We start from the raw sequence: 16,240 nt of genomic DNA on the forward strand, positions 1-16,240 counted from the left end.
ACTCGGACACTTATTTTTAGACCAAAAACATGGTTTCACAAAATAATTGTCTTAGGCACTCGTATATGCACCCATGTAGGACACTTTTAGCGGAGTCAATGTAGCTAGAGTAATTTTCATGTTTGCACTCGCTAAAGGACTTCCATGACAACAATCTCATCCAAACAAGAATTCAGAAATCAGAATAGCATATCATAATCATGATCCTAAATCATAAGAAACATGGGATGGTACGAAGAGTAATGAAGCAAGTAATGAAGGCATGCAGTGAGTAACTAAATTGAGATATGAATAAAACGTTCACATAAACAGATGAATCCTCAGAGAAAAATTCATTTGCATAAATGTTCTTCATCTATGTCCATGGTCTCTATTACTTCCGGATAAAATGCCAGACATCTCTGCTTCCAATCATCAAAATGAACTTATCATTTGGATGGTAGGCTATGATCATGATTTTGGAAAGTCCGGGAAATGCAGAGACGAGAGGCACTTTAACATTAGCTCATTAATGAGCATTTTTAATTATTGGAAATACAGGACTAGTGACGATAAGAAGAAAGCGTCAAGGAACTAGCGGTGAATGCTTAAAAAGTCCACAGAAGAATTATTGAACCTCTCCAAATGCCGGTCTTCAGATGTCCTCAACTTCTTGGCCTTGCGCTCGGGTGAGGAGGACACAGACGCTACTGCCCAAGAATCATTAGAGCTATCAGAACTGAAAGTGATATCAATGACTCCATTTGGGCTGCCGGGTCTTGAAACCGACTTTCGTTTGTTTGATTGCCAGTAAACGCTCTCCCCTGCTACTTCAAGAATGAAATGACTGCATTCCTGAACCTTCTCCTGCCGTATTCAAAATCAAGATGGAATAAGGCAGGGTACCAATCAAACTTTTCGCACATAGCTTGACATCGTATTTTTGTTCGTACAACAATGAGCAGCAAGTGATTTACAATATAGGGTGAGAACTCAAACATAGGCATGCTCATGTAGAACTACCATATTAAAAACATTAATACAGTTCCTCAAAGGCTCCTTCCAATGACATGGAAAAGGGGTAGGATCTAAGCAGCCTCAACCCTAGATATTCTATTTCGAAACGAGACATAATGAAATTTGCGTCGAGGTTTGCATCGAATATTGCTATTTCACAGCAAAAGCAAGCATAACAAGTTTAGACGACCTTTTTTTGCTTTATTCCATCATCATGATCCAAAACCAAAGAATAATGAGTGTCGACTCCATTTGCAATGGAAACCATATAAGAAGATCATGTCTAAGAATGATACTTTTTATTAGCCTAGGAAATGAGTATTTAATAACAAGGATATCCAGGCATAGTACAATAATATAGAATAGCTTCAAATCAATCATATATAACACGCTTAGCGCAATGTAAAAGCACCACTTGCTGACCTTCTCAATTCCAAGAACACCGAAAAGTTGATCCTGGTATTCATCTCCAATACACTGCTCAAAACAATCCCTAACATGCAAAATTGTGGCAGCTGCCATTACAGAAGGAAGATAACCCAAATACCTCGAATCTGCAAAATTACATAAGCAATAGTTTAAGACAAAGACAACAAACTTCCTAAATGAAGTAATGCACAACAAGATAACTACATTCTAGAACAAAATAACATATTGAACTACGGTTTCATTGCTTACCAGCAATAGTCGATAATAGGATCCTCTCGCACCTCCTGAGAAATTCCCAACAAAGAAAATCCTTTAAAGGAAACCTCCTTGTAAGGTAATCCAGGAAGGAATATGGAGTCACTGGATTCATCTTCCACTGAAGAGTCGAAAGCACCAATATTTCCATCCTTTGAATTGTCTTGGCTTCAAATACATACTTACTATCCTCAACCTACACAACAATAATCCAACAATCATTATTTACCAAATTCACTAGATCATCATCTCTCACTGTTTAAATTTTCATGGATATCAATTTGAGTATCTAATAATCCTAACCTTGAGCATTCTACCGATCACCCCTTAAATACCGAAAAGCGAAATCTTTCAAAGGATTCATAGATGATATAGACATCAAAAGGCACAAACTTGGAAATTCAGATGAAAAAAAAAATCTCAAATTTAGCATTCTGCCCACAAAAGAAACATCCTTAGGTAGTTACATTCAATTAGCTGCTTAAAATTTTCATGGATATCAACTTGAGTATCTAGCAATAACAGAATCATAATCCACAGCTTCGGCATTCGATCGATCACCTAGTAAAACCCGAAAAGCTAAATCTTTCAAAGGATTCATAGATGATACACATCAAAAGCCAAAAATTTGGAAATTCAGATGAAGAAAAAAATCTCAAATTTAGCATTCTGCCCACAAAAGAAACATCCTTTGGCAGTTAAAATACACACCATTGAATCAATTACTAAGAAAGCAAATTTAAAACTCAATTAAAGCAACAAAATTGTAAGTAAATGAGCAAATTGGGCAATCAACCAAATACCCAGAAAACACCCAAAACATAATTACAACACAAAAGATTAAAAAGGCACAAACTTGGAAACCTAGAGATAGAAAAGATCTCAACTTGGGCATCTTAACCATAACTACATCAACCAATTCACATCTTTTTTATTCATCGTGACGGGTATTTTAATCAAAGGTAAACAAACGATTACGACGAAACAAGTAGATAATAAAAAAGAAGCATACTTGGAAATCAATAAGAAGAGGAACATGGATCTCCTCAACTTTAGCAGCAAGAGAAAGACAAGCAACAGCAGAAAGTTGAGTCATCCATTGTTGTTTATCCTTGTTAATCTCAAACTTAACCATAAATCTATCAAAGTAATTAACAGCCAAAAGAGCAGTAATTCCTGAAAAATTATAATGTGAATGAACTTTAAGCATCCAATCCACAGCTTCTTTTCTAACCAAACCCAAACAAGGGTCAAATTCTTCTTCACTTTTCAAGTTAAAGACACAATTTTTCACCTCTTTTGAGAGTAAATTAGGTAATTCATCATCATCCCAGTACAAATCTTGCTCAAATAACAATGAAATTTCAACTGGGTTTTGTCCATTATTATCATTATTATTATCATCATCATTAATTATATCATTAGGATAATCATCAAAGGTGCAATCTTCCTGACAATAAAGTGCATCATCACCCAACTCAGAAAATGCCATTTTTATCAGTTTTTTTTGAAGATTTTAATGGGATTTAAGAAGTTTGGTGAAATGGGTACATGATGAAATGAGAAAAAAAAAAGCAAGATATCTCTGAAAATATATATAAATATGTAAAGTAAATAAAGAGTAAATTAAGTTAAAAATTAATTGGGGTTTTAGTTATTACATTAGTGAGTGGGGAAAGAGAGTGTGAGAGTGGGGGGGAAGAGAAGAGAGAAGAGGAGATTAGTGTGTTTTTGTGTTGATTTTTCTTTTGATTTTTCTGTTTTGGTTAAGTGTTTTTGTGTGTGTATGTGTGTAATTGGAGAGGTCTTGTTGGTCTTGGGTTGTCTGGTGTTTTCAGAGAGGAAACGTGGGTCACCCTCCACTATTGCTTGACACGTGACATTTTTAGTACAGTGGGTTGTAATAAGGGTATAAAGGTCTACTTTTTTTGTCTTTATTTTGAAATTTTTAGGAGACTAATTTTTGTTCATTAATCGCATTTTGCAAGTTCTTTGTTTAAGATAATCCATTCTATTGACCTGCCACCTGCCAAATGGATCGGACTGGCGGGTTATGACCGGTTAATTTCTAGTGTTGGTAAAATACGAGTCTCGTGTATATTAGGTCGAGCAAAATACGGGTCATGTCCAGTGTACCCTATGAAATTAGTCGTTCGTCCCCTTAAAATTTTGCGCCCCTAAGTTCAAATCCTGACTCCGCCACTGGACTCATGTCTAGACGAGTATCAGGTAGACCTGACAAACAGATCGGGTCGTGTCAGGTTCATGCCGTGTTTTCGTATCATAGGCAAATTCTTAAAAACAGGGGTACCATGGGAAATCCAACAAAATTAAGGCAGCTCGACCCAAACCCAGCCCAATTAAATATTGGGTTGTGTTCGTGTCGACTCACTTACATAAATGGGTCATTAAGTCTCAACCCAAACTCGTTAATTTCGTGTCGGATTCGTATTGTGTCATTGTTTGCCAACCCTAGTTTCAGGTCGGGTTTAGGATAAGAAATGGTTTGACCAATGACTTTTTCTAACATTTAAAAAAAACTTTTTATTACATAATTTCTAGTACCATTTAGGTCATGTTCTTTTAGACTTAATTTCAGCTAATTTCAATTCAGTTCAGCTCTATTAAGTTTAGTTTAGTACAGTTCAGCTATCAAACGAGTCAAACGGGTGAGTTAAGGTAAGAAACGGATTGACCAACGACTTTCTGACATTTTAGAAAACCTTTTTAATACATAATACAGAGTAAATTCTACCATTTAAAAAACCTTTTGTTTGGGACAATCCATTCTTACTAGACTTGTCAAACGGATAAGTTAGGGGCCGAATAATTTCAGGTTCGGGAAAAATACGGGTTTGGGCGTATTTCGGATCGAGTAAATACAGGTCAAGTCTATACGGGCTTCAGGTCGAGTTCGGTAAGAAAGTTGTGAATAGCGGGCTCTCGCAACTTATTCGAGCATTCTAATGTTTGAAACGGGTCTAATCCTCACCAGGCTTTCGATCTTAGATCAAGATTATCAAGTTAATTCAATCAATTATGCGCATTAATCAATAAATTGCAATTAAATGTTACAATTAACAACATAGACCAATAACATCAACTAAACTAATCACCTAATTAACGACAATGAACCATCCATGGATTCCCTAAATCGTAGCAAGAGATTTAGCTACTCATATTGAAATTGGTAACAATACTTGAAAAGGATGTGAACAATAGATAACTAAAACAAGTGCAAGAGAAATAGGCGTAAACTAATTACTAGTAAAGAGAGAAAGAGAATTAATTAAACTAAATAATAAGAGAAAATAAAAAGAAATGAATTAAATACCGGAATTGATCTAAAGTATGAGCAAAGTAGAGAAAGAAATTTTGTTCCTAGATCTAAAAGTTTGAGAGAGAGAGAGAGAGAGAGAGAGAGAGAGAGAGAGAGAGAGAGAGAGAGAGAGAGAGAGAGAGAGAGAGAGAGAGAGAGAGAGAGAGAGAGAGAGAGAGAGAGAGTTACGTAGGAAGAGTTTCTACTGTAGAATGAAAGATAACCTAATTAAAAGTTTACCAGAGGCTTTTATACTAAAACCCAAATAAAAGAAATAAACTAAGCAAAAGTCTCGTCTGAATAGAGTACTTAGTCGATCGACATCATGTACAGGGTGTCGAATAAGAAGGTGTGTATCGACATTGAGGGCTGATGGTCGATAGACAATGTGGACTTGTCAATAGACAAAGAGCAAAATCTTCACTTGGGTAGAATCTGTGTCGATTGGCAACTGTCTATTGACGTTCGAGCTGGGTGTTTAATGTAACACCCCCATATGTCGGGACCCTTTCCTCTAGACGTTCCCAACACGTGGAAGCATCACAAGTCTTGACTTCCCAAGTTTTTAGTGCGAACAAGAAGTAAAGAAGTACTTAGCATAAATAAGTTAAGTTGTAGATAGTTAAGTGGTTACAAGTTGGGGGATGCAAATACCATCCTAATAATACAACCCAATCGAAAAGGAGTTTGAATGTCAAAACTAAGACAAGTGTAAGTGGTGGCAACAAGGAAGACCGCTCCCAAAGCCCGTGACTCAAATATGCACACCTGAACACTGCTCCGCATATGGGCGGAAATCACCATATGGTTCACCACAGACAGTTCAAAACCCAAGTGTTAGCTAAGCGATATAAATGTTCAATGCATGCAATACTAAGCTTACCTAATCATATGACAATGCAAGATGAAACCAACAAAGTATGATGAAAGATAGGAATCACCCTCCAACATACATCTCCACAACCGGTGACCTAACACGCCCACGACGCCACTATCAACACAAAGTACTCGAAACACGTCGTGGGTACCGGGCCCGAGTGCGACTCGAGTCCCCTCGCGCACGTCGTGCCTCACCACACGAGTCCCTCCATAACCCAAGTACTAAATGTGCACACCCCCTTGAGTGGGAAGTTCCAAGGGTGACTTGAGCGAAAGACGGTTTCCCAACCGCCTTCCATCTCCAAAATCGTAATGAAGAATCCTCCAACATCCTCCATTGTCAACCCAATCACCAACAAGCCAAAAACATCCAATCAAGGCACATATACAACCACATCAACACAACAACTAAAACCATACTCAATTCTTCATTAATCAATTTCTTTTCATTTAATTGCTTTTAACATGTTATAATGCAAGATAATCAACATTGTGACCATTTACCATACTTACCCTTCCATAACCATCATGAAGTATCATTATGTGATAAACCCTAATTATCCAAAACATGTTACAATGCAACTAACATGAAACAAATGTAATTAATGGTAATGAATGCACAATTAAACACCAATATCACCATAGCTAAGTAGGGAAAAGCCTACCTTAAGCTTGTCTTGCCAAATCCTTAAGCTAGCCACTAGAAGTGCCCCTTAATGAAGCTTCCTACACAATTAATTACTACATTCATTACTACAATCTATTATAATAACTATACTAATTAAACCCCTTAAATATTCCCCTTAATTTCCACAACCTAATTAAATATGGAGTAGTCTACTAAACTAATTAAGGTTATTAAGACAAGATTAAAGGAAAAGGAGTATAGATTAACTTACAAACAAAGTGGATGAACAAAGGGGGCAATAATCCTTCTCTTGAAAATTAGGGTTTTGAGAGGATATGAAGATGGGAATTTTTTTAGAGATATTTGGGATTGTAGAGAATGGTGAATAGTGTTTAGGAATGGGTTTTGGGTGGGAAAATCTGAAGAGATAAGGCATGAAAGCGACATCGCACCAAATAACCTTCCCGTATAAGCTACACTCGACCGACACTCGGTCGAGTGGTCGGTCCACTCGATCGAGTGGGGCTCCACTCGGTCGAGTGGTTGGTCACTCGGTCGAGTAACCATTCTTACAGGCTTCCAGCCTACTACCAGATGGCAGTCGGTCCTTCACTCGGTCGAGTGGGGCTTCACTCGTAAGTGAATCATCTACTCGGTCAAGTCTCGCTTTATAAATACAAGGTATTACATCTAACAACAATGACAAGTATGTCGATCGATGATGGGGACTTGGACGATAGACAATGCCAAAATCTTCAACGTTGATGGAGTCTGTGTGGATTGAATAATGTCTAAGGACATATGTATTCCTCTGTCTATCGACAATAGCAACAAGTCGATAGACAACATGTATATAATTTCAGTTCTTCTTTCCTAAGCTCGTCTAAGCTCCTCTTATGCTCCTTTACCGAACGGATTTGGCTTCTAAATGCACAAATAAGTCTCAATCCTATAAGAGACAAGAAACACACCCAAAGTAGCAAATACGGGAGAAAATAGAATGAAATAGTCGAATAAGGATATAGAAATGCATGCCAAACATGTAAATAAACGCATCTAAAAGGCACGCATCATGTAGCAGGCATGATTTTGGGAGCCGTGTGATTTTTAGCACGCTCCGTTGGAGGACGAGCATGTTCGCCGTGTGATTTGAGTTCCTCATGTCCATTTGCCTTGCCTGAGATTGTTGGATTTTATTATTGTTTGAGATGCCGATTGAGATGTTGATTGAGATGCTTTGATAATTGCGATATCTTCAACATTATCAAATTTGAGGTTTATTTGTGGATTGAATGTCCCTACTCGACCATGTGGTTGATATTTTGCTTCATGTTTGTCAAACTCTTTTAAAAACTATCTGCGATGATCCACTTGATATTTCCGATCACTTGGTGAGCAGTTAGACTTGCAGGTTTGTCTTGATAATGCTTTGGGTGATGGTGATGCTTGGGGCATGAGACAAGCCGATTACATTACCGAGTCTAGCTTAATAGTTATTATAGAGAAGGCATATACTTATTTATAAACTTCCGCTGTAGTTTTGAGATCTTGTATTTTGGAGATTTTATTTTGTATTGATTACTAAATTTTGGACTTTATAATAATTGTTTCTTAAATGGAGTTTTTGAGGCACTACCTCGGAAAACCGAGATAGTAGCATCCTTATTTACCTTGGCCAGGTAAATGGGGATGTTACAAAAATGGCGAAAGAGGAATTTTGTAAGTTAGAAAAATGAAGCCTTTCAAGCATCCTCTTCATAGATTTGTGGTAAGTCTTCACAGGATTTGAACTTTTTCATTTTCTCGAGGATTTTCTTGCAAATCACGCCTTTAGCTTAGAAATGATGTGACCCTCGTAGCGCCACTTCTCACCATACGCTTAAGGTGAGAGCTCAAGCGGTATATCTCCTCTCAAGCATCCACTTCATGGAATTCTAGTAAGCCGTGAAACCTTCATCTTAGAGACGACTAATTCTCGCTAAAGCAAAGACCGCATGAAGGGCATTACGGTCGCAGTCATCAGTAGACAAGGAGGAAGAAAGACTATCTGGTATCATCGAAAAGAATCCACGACCGACTAACTGATGACATTCCCATCAGCTGCAACACCTGACATCACGGATACGATAAGAATAGTGAAAAAATGAAAAGGAAAGCTAAAGCTAGCTAAACCCCAAGAGGGATGTGATGAATCTATTTATAGAAGAAATGGCCATGTAAAAAGATAAAAAGACAAGCGTCACGTGTCACCACAACGAGTAGGACGTCTGTCAAAGATAATAGGGGGCCCAAAAATGCAATTTCTCCACAGATTAGGAGCGCCTCAAGGTCCGTTTGAGCAACAATAGACACCTCAATGATCATGACAATCATCCAGCCGTTTGAGGCAAATTGATGGGCATATTAAATAACGCCATTCGAACCCAAGAGCTAATCTGGTCAAATACCAAGAGAAAGCTCTCTAAGGAGACCACTGCAATGTCACTAAGTAAATTACAATCAAAACTCTTTATGTAATACACCATTCACCACATTTATTTTAAGACACGATAATTATATATCTCTCTAACTAAGAACTACTATGTTTTCTAAAGAGAGAGCCGATGCCTTAGCCTCAAGCAAGGTCCCGGAGTCTTATACGTACCAACTCTGACTTAGGCATAAAAAAAAGGCCCCTCGGTACCCCTCGAGGCACTGTTTGGTCACGAGTGCAGACCGTTTCAAGGAATAGGCAAGAAGTCAAACAAAAGAGCCTCAGCGAGGACCGTATTGATACGAAGACTCTGGAGAAAACACTGACTTACTTGTTTTTGATTGGAACAACATTACCTAAAAATTTCGATATTATCTTTTTTTTTTAGTTGACAAAATGAGTTTTGATATTTGATAAAGTACTTTGAGAAAAATTATAAAATTCACAACATAGAATCCATAATAAAAGATGTTATCATGAAACTATACATCTAATAACATTATGGTTAGTAATTTTATCATACCTGATAAGCAGTGAAATTCTACTAAATTAAAATCTATTCTCGATTTGAGTATTGTTCAACAGATTCTTAGTATCCTTATTCCTCAAAATGAGATTCCTGATAAAATGGGATGGGGTTTATCACTTGATGAATCTTTTTCTATTAAGTCAGCTGCTTGGCTAGTTGGAGGGGTCTATAATCACAACCTCAATGAATGTAAATTTGCTTGGATTTGGAAATGTGACCTCCCTCCTAAGATTAAGTTCTTTTGGTGGAAAATCCGTGTGGAAGGACTGCCTACAAGGAAGCGTCTTCAGCGTTCTCATGTTTATGTGCCTATCCATTGTACCCTTTGTAATAATCACAGAGGAGACCGAGACCACCTTTTCTTTAATTGCCATGTGTTGCACATTATTTCTCATGCCAATGGTGTTAGTGATATTGTTACCTTTTATTATTGTCATATTAGTGATCAATAATGCTCAAGTTTTGTAGAAAATTTGAATGCTTTTAAGGACACTAGTCCCCTTAAATCTTTTAAAATGACTACTTTTATTTGGTGGAATTTGTGTTTAATAGAAATAAATTTATTTTTGAGAACGTTGTAGTAAATGTACATAGAATTAAACAAGTCATTTCGAGTTCACTTTTCTTATGGTTCACTCTTAAGTTTAAGGGCTTGGATAACAAAGACACAAATCCAAAGCATGAACATCATGATTTTAGTAATTGTAACGATAATATTGTCTAGGCATAAGCCACCAAGAAATTATATTAAGATTAATTTTGATGGTTCTAAACGGGATGACAAAAATGTAGGAAATTTACTTATTGTTTTCGTGAAACCAATAAAGTAACCGACTTTATGACCAATTTGGGATATTCATGTCCTTCTTCCTCGAGGTGGGTTGAAAGTCATTGACTTTCACTCTCTTCCTCATCCGAAAAGATGAAATAGGTTGGTGCTACTCGAGGGGATCAACCTAGTTTTCTTTCTCAATAAAAATCAAATAACATTTGTGCACATATCGAGATATATTAAAGAGAAAAACGAGTCTCAAAAATGAAAATTGTCTTATATAGCATATTAAAACATATTCTTGTCATCTTGTGTTAGGTGATCTTATACAAGAATATTGTCAAACGAATTGTATTAACAATTACTCTATGACTTTATGAATCATTTCCATGTTATAAGCGCGATCCGCTTAGGCGCTTAATATAGTTATCATAAAACCGTCTAACATCACGTCAACTAATATTTAAAAAAAAACTAATATTTAAAAAAGGGGAAGTAGGTGATGAAGGAATCGATGGCATGAAGGTCGTTTTAGTAAAGGGTGTTTGGTTTGAAAGAGTGAATAAATGCTACTCGTACTGTGAGTGAGTTGCGTACTTTATATGATGAGCAGCGCGAAATAAGGGAAGAAGGTAAATTCACAACTGGCGAAAAGGGCCGTTGAGCTGCCTATTCATTGGCTTCCAACATGCTGCATGATTCCTTTATTCATATCAACTGCCCATTTTATTACTACCATGCCGTGATTTGTGAAAATTATAAATCAAAGTTCTTGATTCACTAAGTTTATGTCACGTCCTATAGATGTATTGTTCACGACATAAACAAAAATTGATATTAGTAGTTACTCTTTCCGTCTCGGTCATTTGTTTACCTTTGATTTTGGCTCAAAGACAAGGAAACAAGAGGGAGCTATTATTAGATGCAAGTGGACAAAATCGAGTGTAGAAGATTAAATCGCTCATCAAAAACATTGTTAAAATAGAAAGGTAAACAATTAACTGAAATACTCCAAAATAGTGATGCGATGACAGACCACACAATCTTCACTATAATTTGTTTGGGGTAAATTTATGGGCTGATTTGAGTTGCACCTATAATAACAAGAGAAATTCACTTTATAAGTTCAAATAGAGTATATATTAAAACCAATTAACAATGTATTAAGTAATCCCGTCTTCTCTTTTTTAATTGTATTTGACATTTTTTCCAGTAAATCCAAACCTTTCCGGCTACAATAACACAGACTGATAGACTGACTCTTGGGATCAATACCATATTAAATTTAAGTTTGAATCTGAGTCGCACTTATAGAAAGAGAGAGATTTCACTTCCTAAGTCTATTGAGCTTTCATGTGGTAATAAATGGAGTAACTCGTTGATTTATTGTAACACCCCCATACACCAAGCTGCCTTATCAAGACTACCTAATGCATGTAAGTGCTACCATCTCGGTTACCCGAAGCAAGTATATCAAATTGATCATAAAGAAACATACTTTAGATAAATAAGTTTAACTGATTACATATTGACACGCCTAAAATGTCGCACTAAAAGACGGCCAAATTAACAATTTATATACCACTAAACACACTAATTAGCACTAATTATAAACTAGTAAAATAGCAAGCAAGGGATCGAACCCAAGAGAAGATGGGTTTTGCAAAAGTGAAATTAAAAGAGTATTTAGAACAATTGTGACAACAATAACAACAAGTAAATAAAAAAGGGGGTTTTGGGTTGAGTTTTCAATTGTAACCAAAGCAAGGGAATTCAAACAGGAGTGTAGGACAAGTAAACAATCAAGAGCTTAAGATGGAAATTAATCAATATTAGGAAAGACTTAACCCGACTCAAAGCACGACACTTTAGTTGACAAAACCCTTCAATCAATCCTTCAATTATATATTATCACCCTATTGTGAAGATAAATCTTCTAAATCTCCTTAATAATGGCCAAATGACAAGGAAATCACACTTAATCAAATAACCCAACTTATCAATTCTACCAAGTAGAAATCACATACATTGGACAAATTAATAAGAAGATATGAGCACAAGAGATTCAATAGGGGTAATTAGACACAATGAAATCACAATTAATGCCCAATTACAAGTTAATCCTTTACTTGCTAATTAAGCCAAGAAGAAATCACATTCATTAGCAAAATAACAAGGTGTTGCAAAGATGAGATTACAAGGAAATCACACTTAATAATCTCAACAACAATAAATTAAGGAACTTGATTAATTAAGCAACAAGGAAATCACACTTAATTACTCAATATAAACAAGGATTCCAAAATTCAAACAATAAACACAAAAGGATTAACAATGATAATTAAAATTAAAGAAGGATTAAAGGATCTTACAACCAAAGTTTAAGCCTTGAGCCGGATTAAGATAGGAGATTAGTTCTCCATAATTAGATCTAATACCCAATTCAAAAGATGAAAATATTCCCAAATTACAACTTTGATTAATTAAAGTGAACAAAAGATGGTTAACCTAATTGCAAACTTCCTATTTATAATACCCCGTAACCTAACACTTATGGGCTTAACAAAAGACAGGCCCGTAATACAAAACGCTAACAAAACCGTCAAACCCAGAAAACTCGCACGGTGCGAGTTATGGAGTCTGGAAACTCGCACCGTGCGGTTTCTCTGCTGGAGTCCGTATTCCTTTCGTTATTCCTTTGATCCTTTGGAAGGCTTTCTTGGTGCATTTCTTCAAGCTTGTTCTTGGCTCTTCCTTGGACATTTCTCTTGGTCTTTCGGCTTCCTAATCTTCACTTGAAACTACGCTAAATGGTGAAACATATGGAATTGGCTAAATAACGTCAAAAACGTCACAAACCGCTACCAAATGCTACCAAATGAGCTCAAAATGATACCAAAATGTAGTAGAAATAGGAGCTCATCAAACACCCCACACTTAGCCCTTTGCTCGTCCCGAGCAAACTAGAATAAGTCTAATCACCACCTAGGCCAAGAAGTATGGGCACTCCTAATTCCCCTCTCTTCACCTCACTTCTTCCTTCTTATGTCATCCCTCAACTAAGATGGTCCTAAGTCCACCAATTCATCCATACATCCTTCCCAAAACTCAACACCTCCTCCTTATTACTCCCCCTTATCACTCCACTTGGTAAAACAAGGCTACCATGGTCACTAAAGCCTCTCCTTCCAATCAATTTGGCAACCTCAAACACCTCCATTCTTCAACAATTCACAACAACTCAACAACTCATCAATCAAAACACAACTTCCCAACAAAGTACAATACAAGTCAACACAATCCCATGCTTCAAGTATACCAAGCACTAGTAACAAAGTAAGCTTCCAAATCCCCCTCCTAGTCTTGGCATATCACTATCCTACCCTTCCGGCCTTCTAGAGCTCCACCACTTATGTCACCAACTTCAATGGAAATAGTCAAGTATGTGACATGATTTCAAGGCTTCAAAGAGGTCACATGATTTTTTTAATTTTTCCTAATTCTCTCATTTTGCCTAAACCGCCCTTTCGGGTTTTCGGTTTAGCTCTTTTCCTCACCTCTACTCTCGTGGCTCGCACTCTTTTCTTCATTTTGCCCGGAGCGCCCTTTCGGGTTTTCACTCCGACCTCGGCCGCTTTCCCATTTTTGCCTAGGATGCCCTTTCGGGTTTTCATCCTAGCCGGGTTTTTTTTTTTTTTTTTTTTTTTTTTTTTTTTTTTTTTTTTTTTTTTTTTTTTTTTTTTTTTTGAATTGAAATACAATGCATGGAATTGAAATATATCACAATATATACATGATACCAACTCATGCCCACCCCACACTTTAATCTTCACTTTGTCCCCAAAGTGTGAGGTGAACACCCTAAACTCACTCAAGAGTGTGAGCTTGAGGCACCTCCAAAGTCCGGAGGTCCTCCTCTTCTTCTTGCTTCTCTTATACTTCTCATTCTAGCCCTTTCGGCTCTTGTTTCCTCAACCTTAGCCTCATTGTACCCTTCGTATTGGGTGGGGAATTGTTGCATGAATTGAGCATTCATCGCGGCCACCATATCAAAAGTTGCATTTGAAGTATAACGCAACTCTTCCAAATCTTCTTGATAATGGTGGTAGCGGTTTTCGGTAATTCCCCACCGAGCATTCTCCGTTAGTTGTATTTGGGAGAGGGTAGATTCAATGTTTGACACACGGTTGGTAATGTTGGTTTGCCATGTGTTGAAAGCCGGGTAGTCGAATTGAGGACCCGAAAAAGGATATTGTGGTTGTTGTTGTGGCATATGGGGAGGAGTGAAATGTGGCTCATCAAAGGGGGCATTAGGCATGGGTTCATCAAATGGTGCATCATGAGGCATGTCACCAAAAGTCAAAGCCCCCCCACTTGTGGTTGCTCTCCTCCCTCATCCTCTTCCGGCTCAACTACTTGGGCTCTATCAACCCAAAGGTACACAAAAGCATCATCGGGGGGCATGTAGAAATCTTTCGCACTCCCCCAACCCAAGGGTGGTAAGTCGGAGGAACGGGGTAAATACATGTAATGCTTGGAATGTTGCCCACCCATGCACCAAATGACCAAGGGAGAGACTTTGTCAACCACCTCAATCACTTTAGAGTGCTTCAAGTAATGGTAGTCTATGAGACCACTACCATCAAGAGGGTAAGCATTGGGTGGAAATGGCACACCCGTCTTTTGCACGATCAAATCAATCATGCCCCCAATAAAAATGGTCCCTTTGGGATTCTTTTGCAATTCAAGGCACCCACTCACAAACAATTCCACCCAATCCTAAGACTCCCTCCCTTCCGGGGTCATTGACCAAAGAATTTGTATTTGTTGGTATTGCATTTTGGTTGGTTCGGTCATGACCAAGAAATTTGTATTTATGTGACGGCTAAGGAGGCGTAAGACCGGGTTGGGGATGGTGGTGTTCTTTGAGTTCCCGTGACGTACGTCACCCGTAATATCGCTCCAACAAGCACTCATCAATGGTTTATCAAGTTTCTCTTTGACGGGGGCTTTGGTGATGTGGAGGGCCTCGCGCACCTCATCATAAGTCAAAGTATGGGTGAGGCGGCATGCCCGGAATTTGATTCCCGGAACTTTGTCCCTCCCCAATTTAACCTTTTCCAACGATGACAAAAACTCAAAGGTGACACCCCTTCGGGTGGGTGCGGCAACATGAATAAAGGCCTCAAGTCCGACCTTTTCTAAAAGCATATGAGTTATGGGAAGCATTCCCAACTCGATAAGAAGGTTTTCATCAAGGAACTTGGTTTGTGCCACGGTAGACACCGAGGCAAACTTTTTCCAATTTGAGAGGGCCGTGTCTCGGAGGCCCTCCTTACCCGAATACTCATTTGCATAAGAATCCGAGGCTCCCTTGGATCCTTTGGAGGAGGAAGCCGCGGTTTCTTTTCCTTTTCCCATTATAGAACAATTAGAATCTCAGAAAAACACAATTTTTGAACAAAATTTTGGATGAGGCAATTGATCAAACACCTAATATGCACTACAAGAAATGTTGTGCTAATTAGCTATTTGCTAGGAAAGAAACACCTCACTAGTTAAAGGGTTGTTTTAAGGACGATAACAACACAAATAGACAACCAAATTTCGAATTTGAAGAACACAAATTCGAATTTTAGTGAAATAGAATTGACAAGGAGAAGAATAAGGTGTTATACCTCCCTTTGATCCTTGCTTGGGTTGTTTGGTGAAGAATGCTAACCCAAATTGCTCAAATTCGTCCCTTAAAACCGATTTGCAACCCCAAATCTTCAACTTCTTCAATTGACCCGAAACCCTAGCTTGAAATGATGATGATTCCTCGGATTGTATGCAATTTACCTTACCCAAATCGATGTTGGGAGATGAAAGTTGATGAAACTTGAAGGTAAATTGATTTGATTTGTATGATTTGAGAAGGATTTTGGTTGGTGATTTGGGTGTTTAGGGTTATGGTGAAG

General features: G+C 37.7%; 1 protein-coding gene across 1 annotated transcript; it reads right to left on the bottom strand.

Annotated features, from left to right (window-relative positions):
- Nucleotides 1-255: 255 nt before the first annotated feature.
- LOC141586676 (cyclin-D3-3-like) lies at nucleotides 256-3,489 on the bottom strand. Its single transcript, XM_074407974.1, has 4 exons — nucleotides 2,693-3,489; nucleotides 1,675-1,876; nucleotides 1,420-1,550; nucleotides 256-846 (listed from the first exon to the last, which is right to left on the bottom strand). The coding sequence occupies exons 1-4, from the start codon at nucleotides 3,170-3,172 to the stop codon at nucleotides 574-576; spliced, it is 1,086 nt and encodes a 361-aa protein (XP_074264075.1). The 5' UTR covers nucleotides 3,173-3,489; the 3' UTR covers nucleotides 256-573.
- Nucleotides 3,490-16,240: the final 12,751 nt, after the last annotated feature.

The sequence above is a fragment of the Silene latifolia genome, chromosome 6, assembly GCF_048544455.1.
Source record: "Silene latifolia isolate original U9 population chromosome 6, ASM4854445v1, whole genome shotgun sequence".
Lineage (NCBI taxonomy): Eukaryota > Viridiplantae > Streptophyta > Magnoliopsida > Caryophyllales > Caryophyllaceae > Silene > Silene latifolia.

Bases quoted from the DNA above. Each gene is read 5' to 3' on its own strand.
- LOC141586676 (XM_074407974.1), bottom strand. From the start codon at position 3,172: ATGGCATTTTCTGAGTTGGGTGATGATGCACTTTATTGTCAGGAAGAT. The intron at 1,551-1,674 runs GTAAGCAATGAA...GTAATTTTGCAG, and splicing joins CCTATTATCGACTATTGCTG to ATTCGAGGTATTTGGGTTAT. The intron at 847-1,419 runs GTCAGCAAGTGG...TGAATACGGCAG, and splicing joins GTGTTCTTGGAATTGAGAAG to GAGAAGGTTCAGGAATGCAG.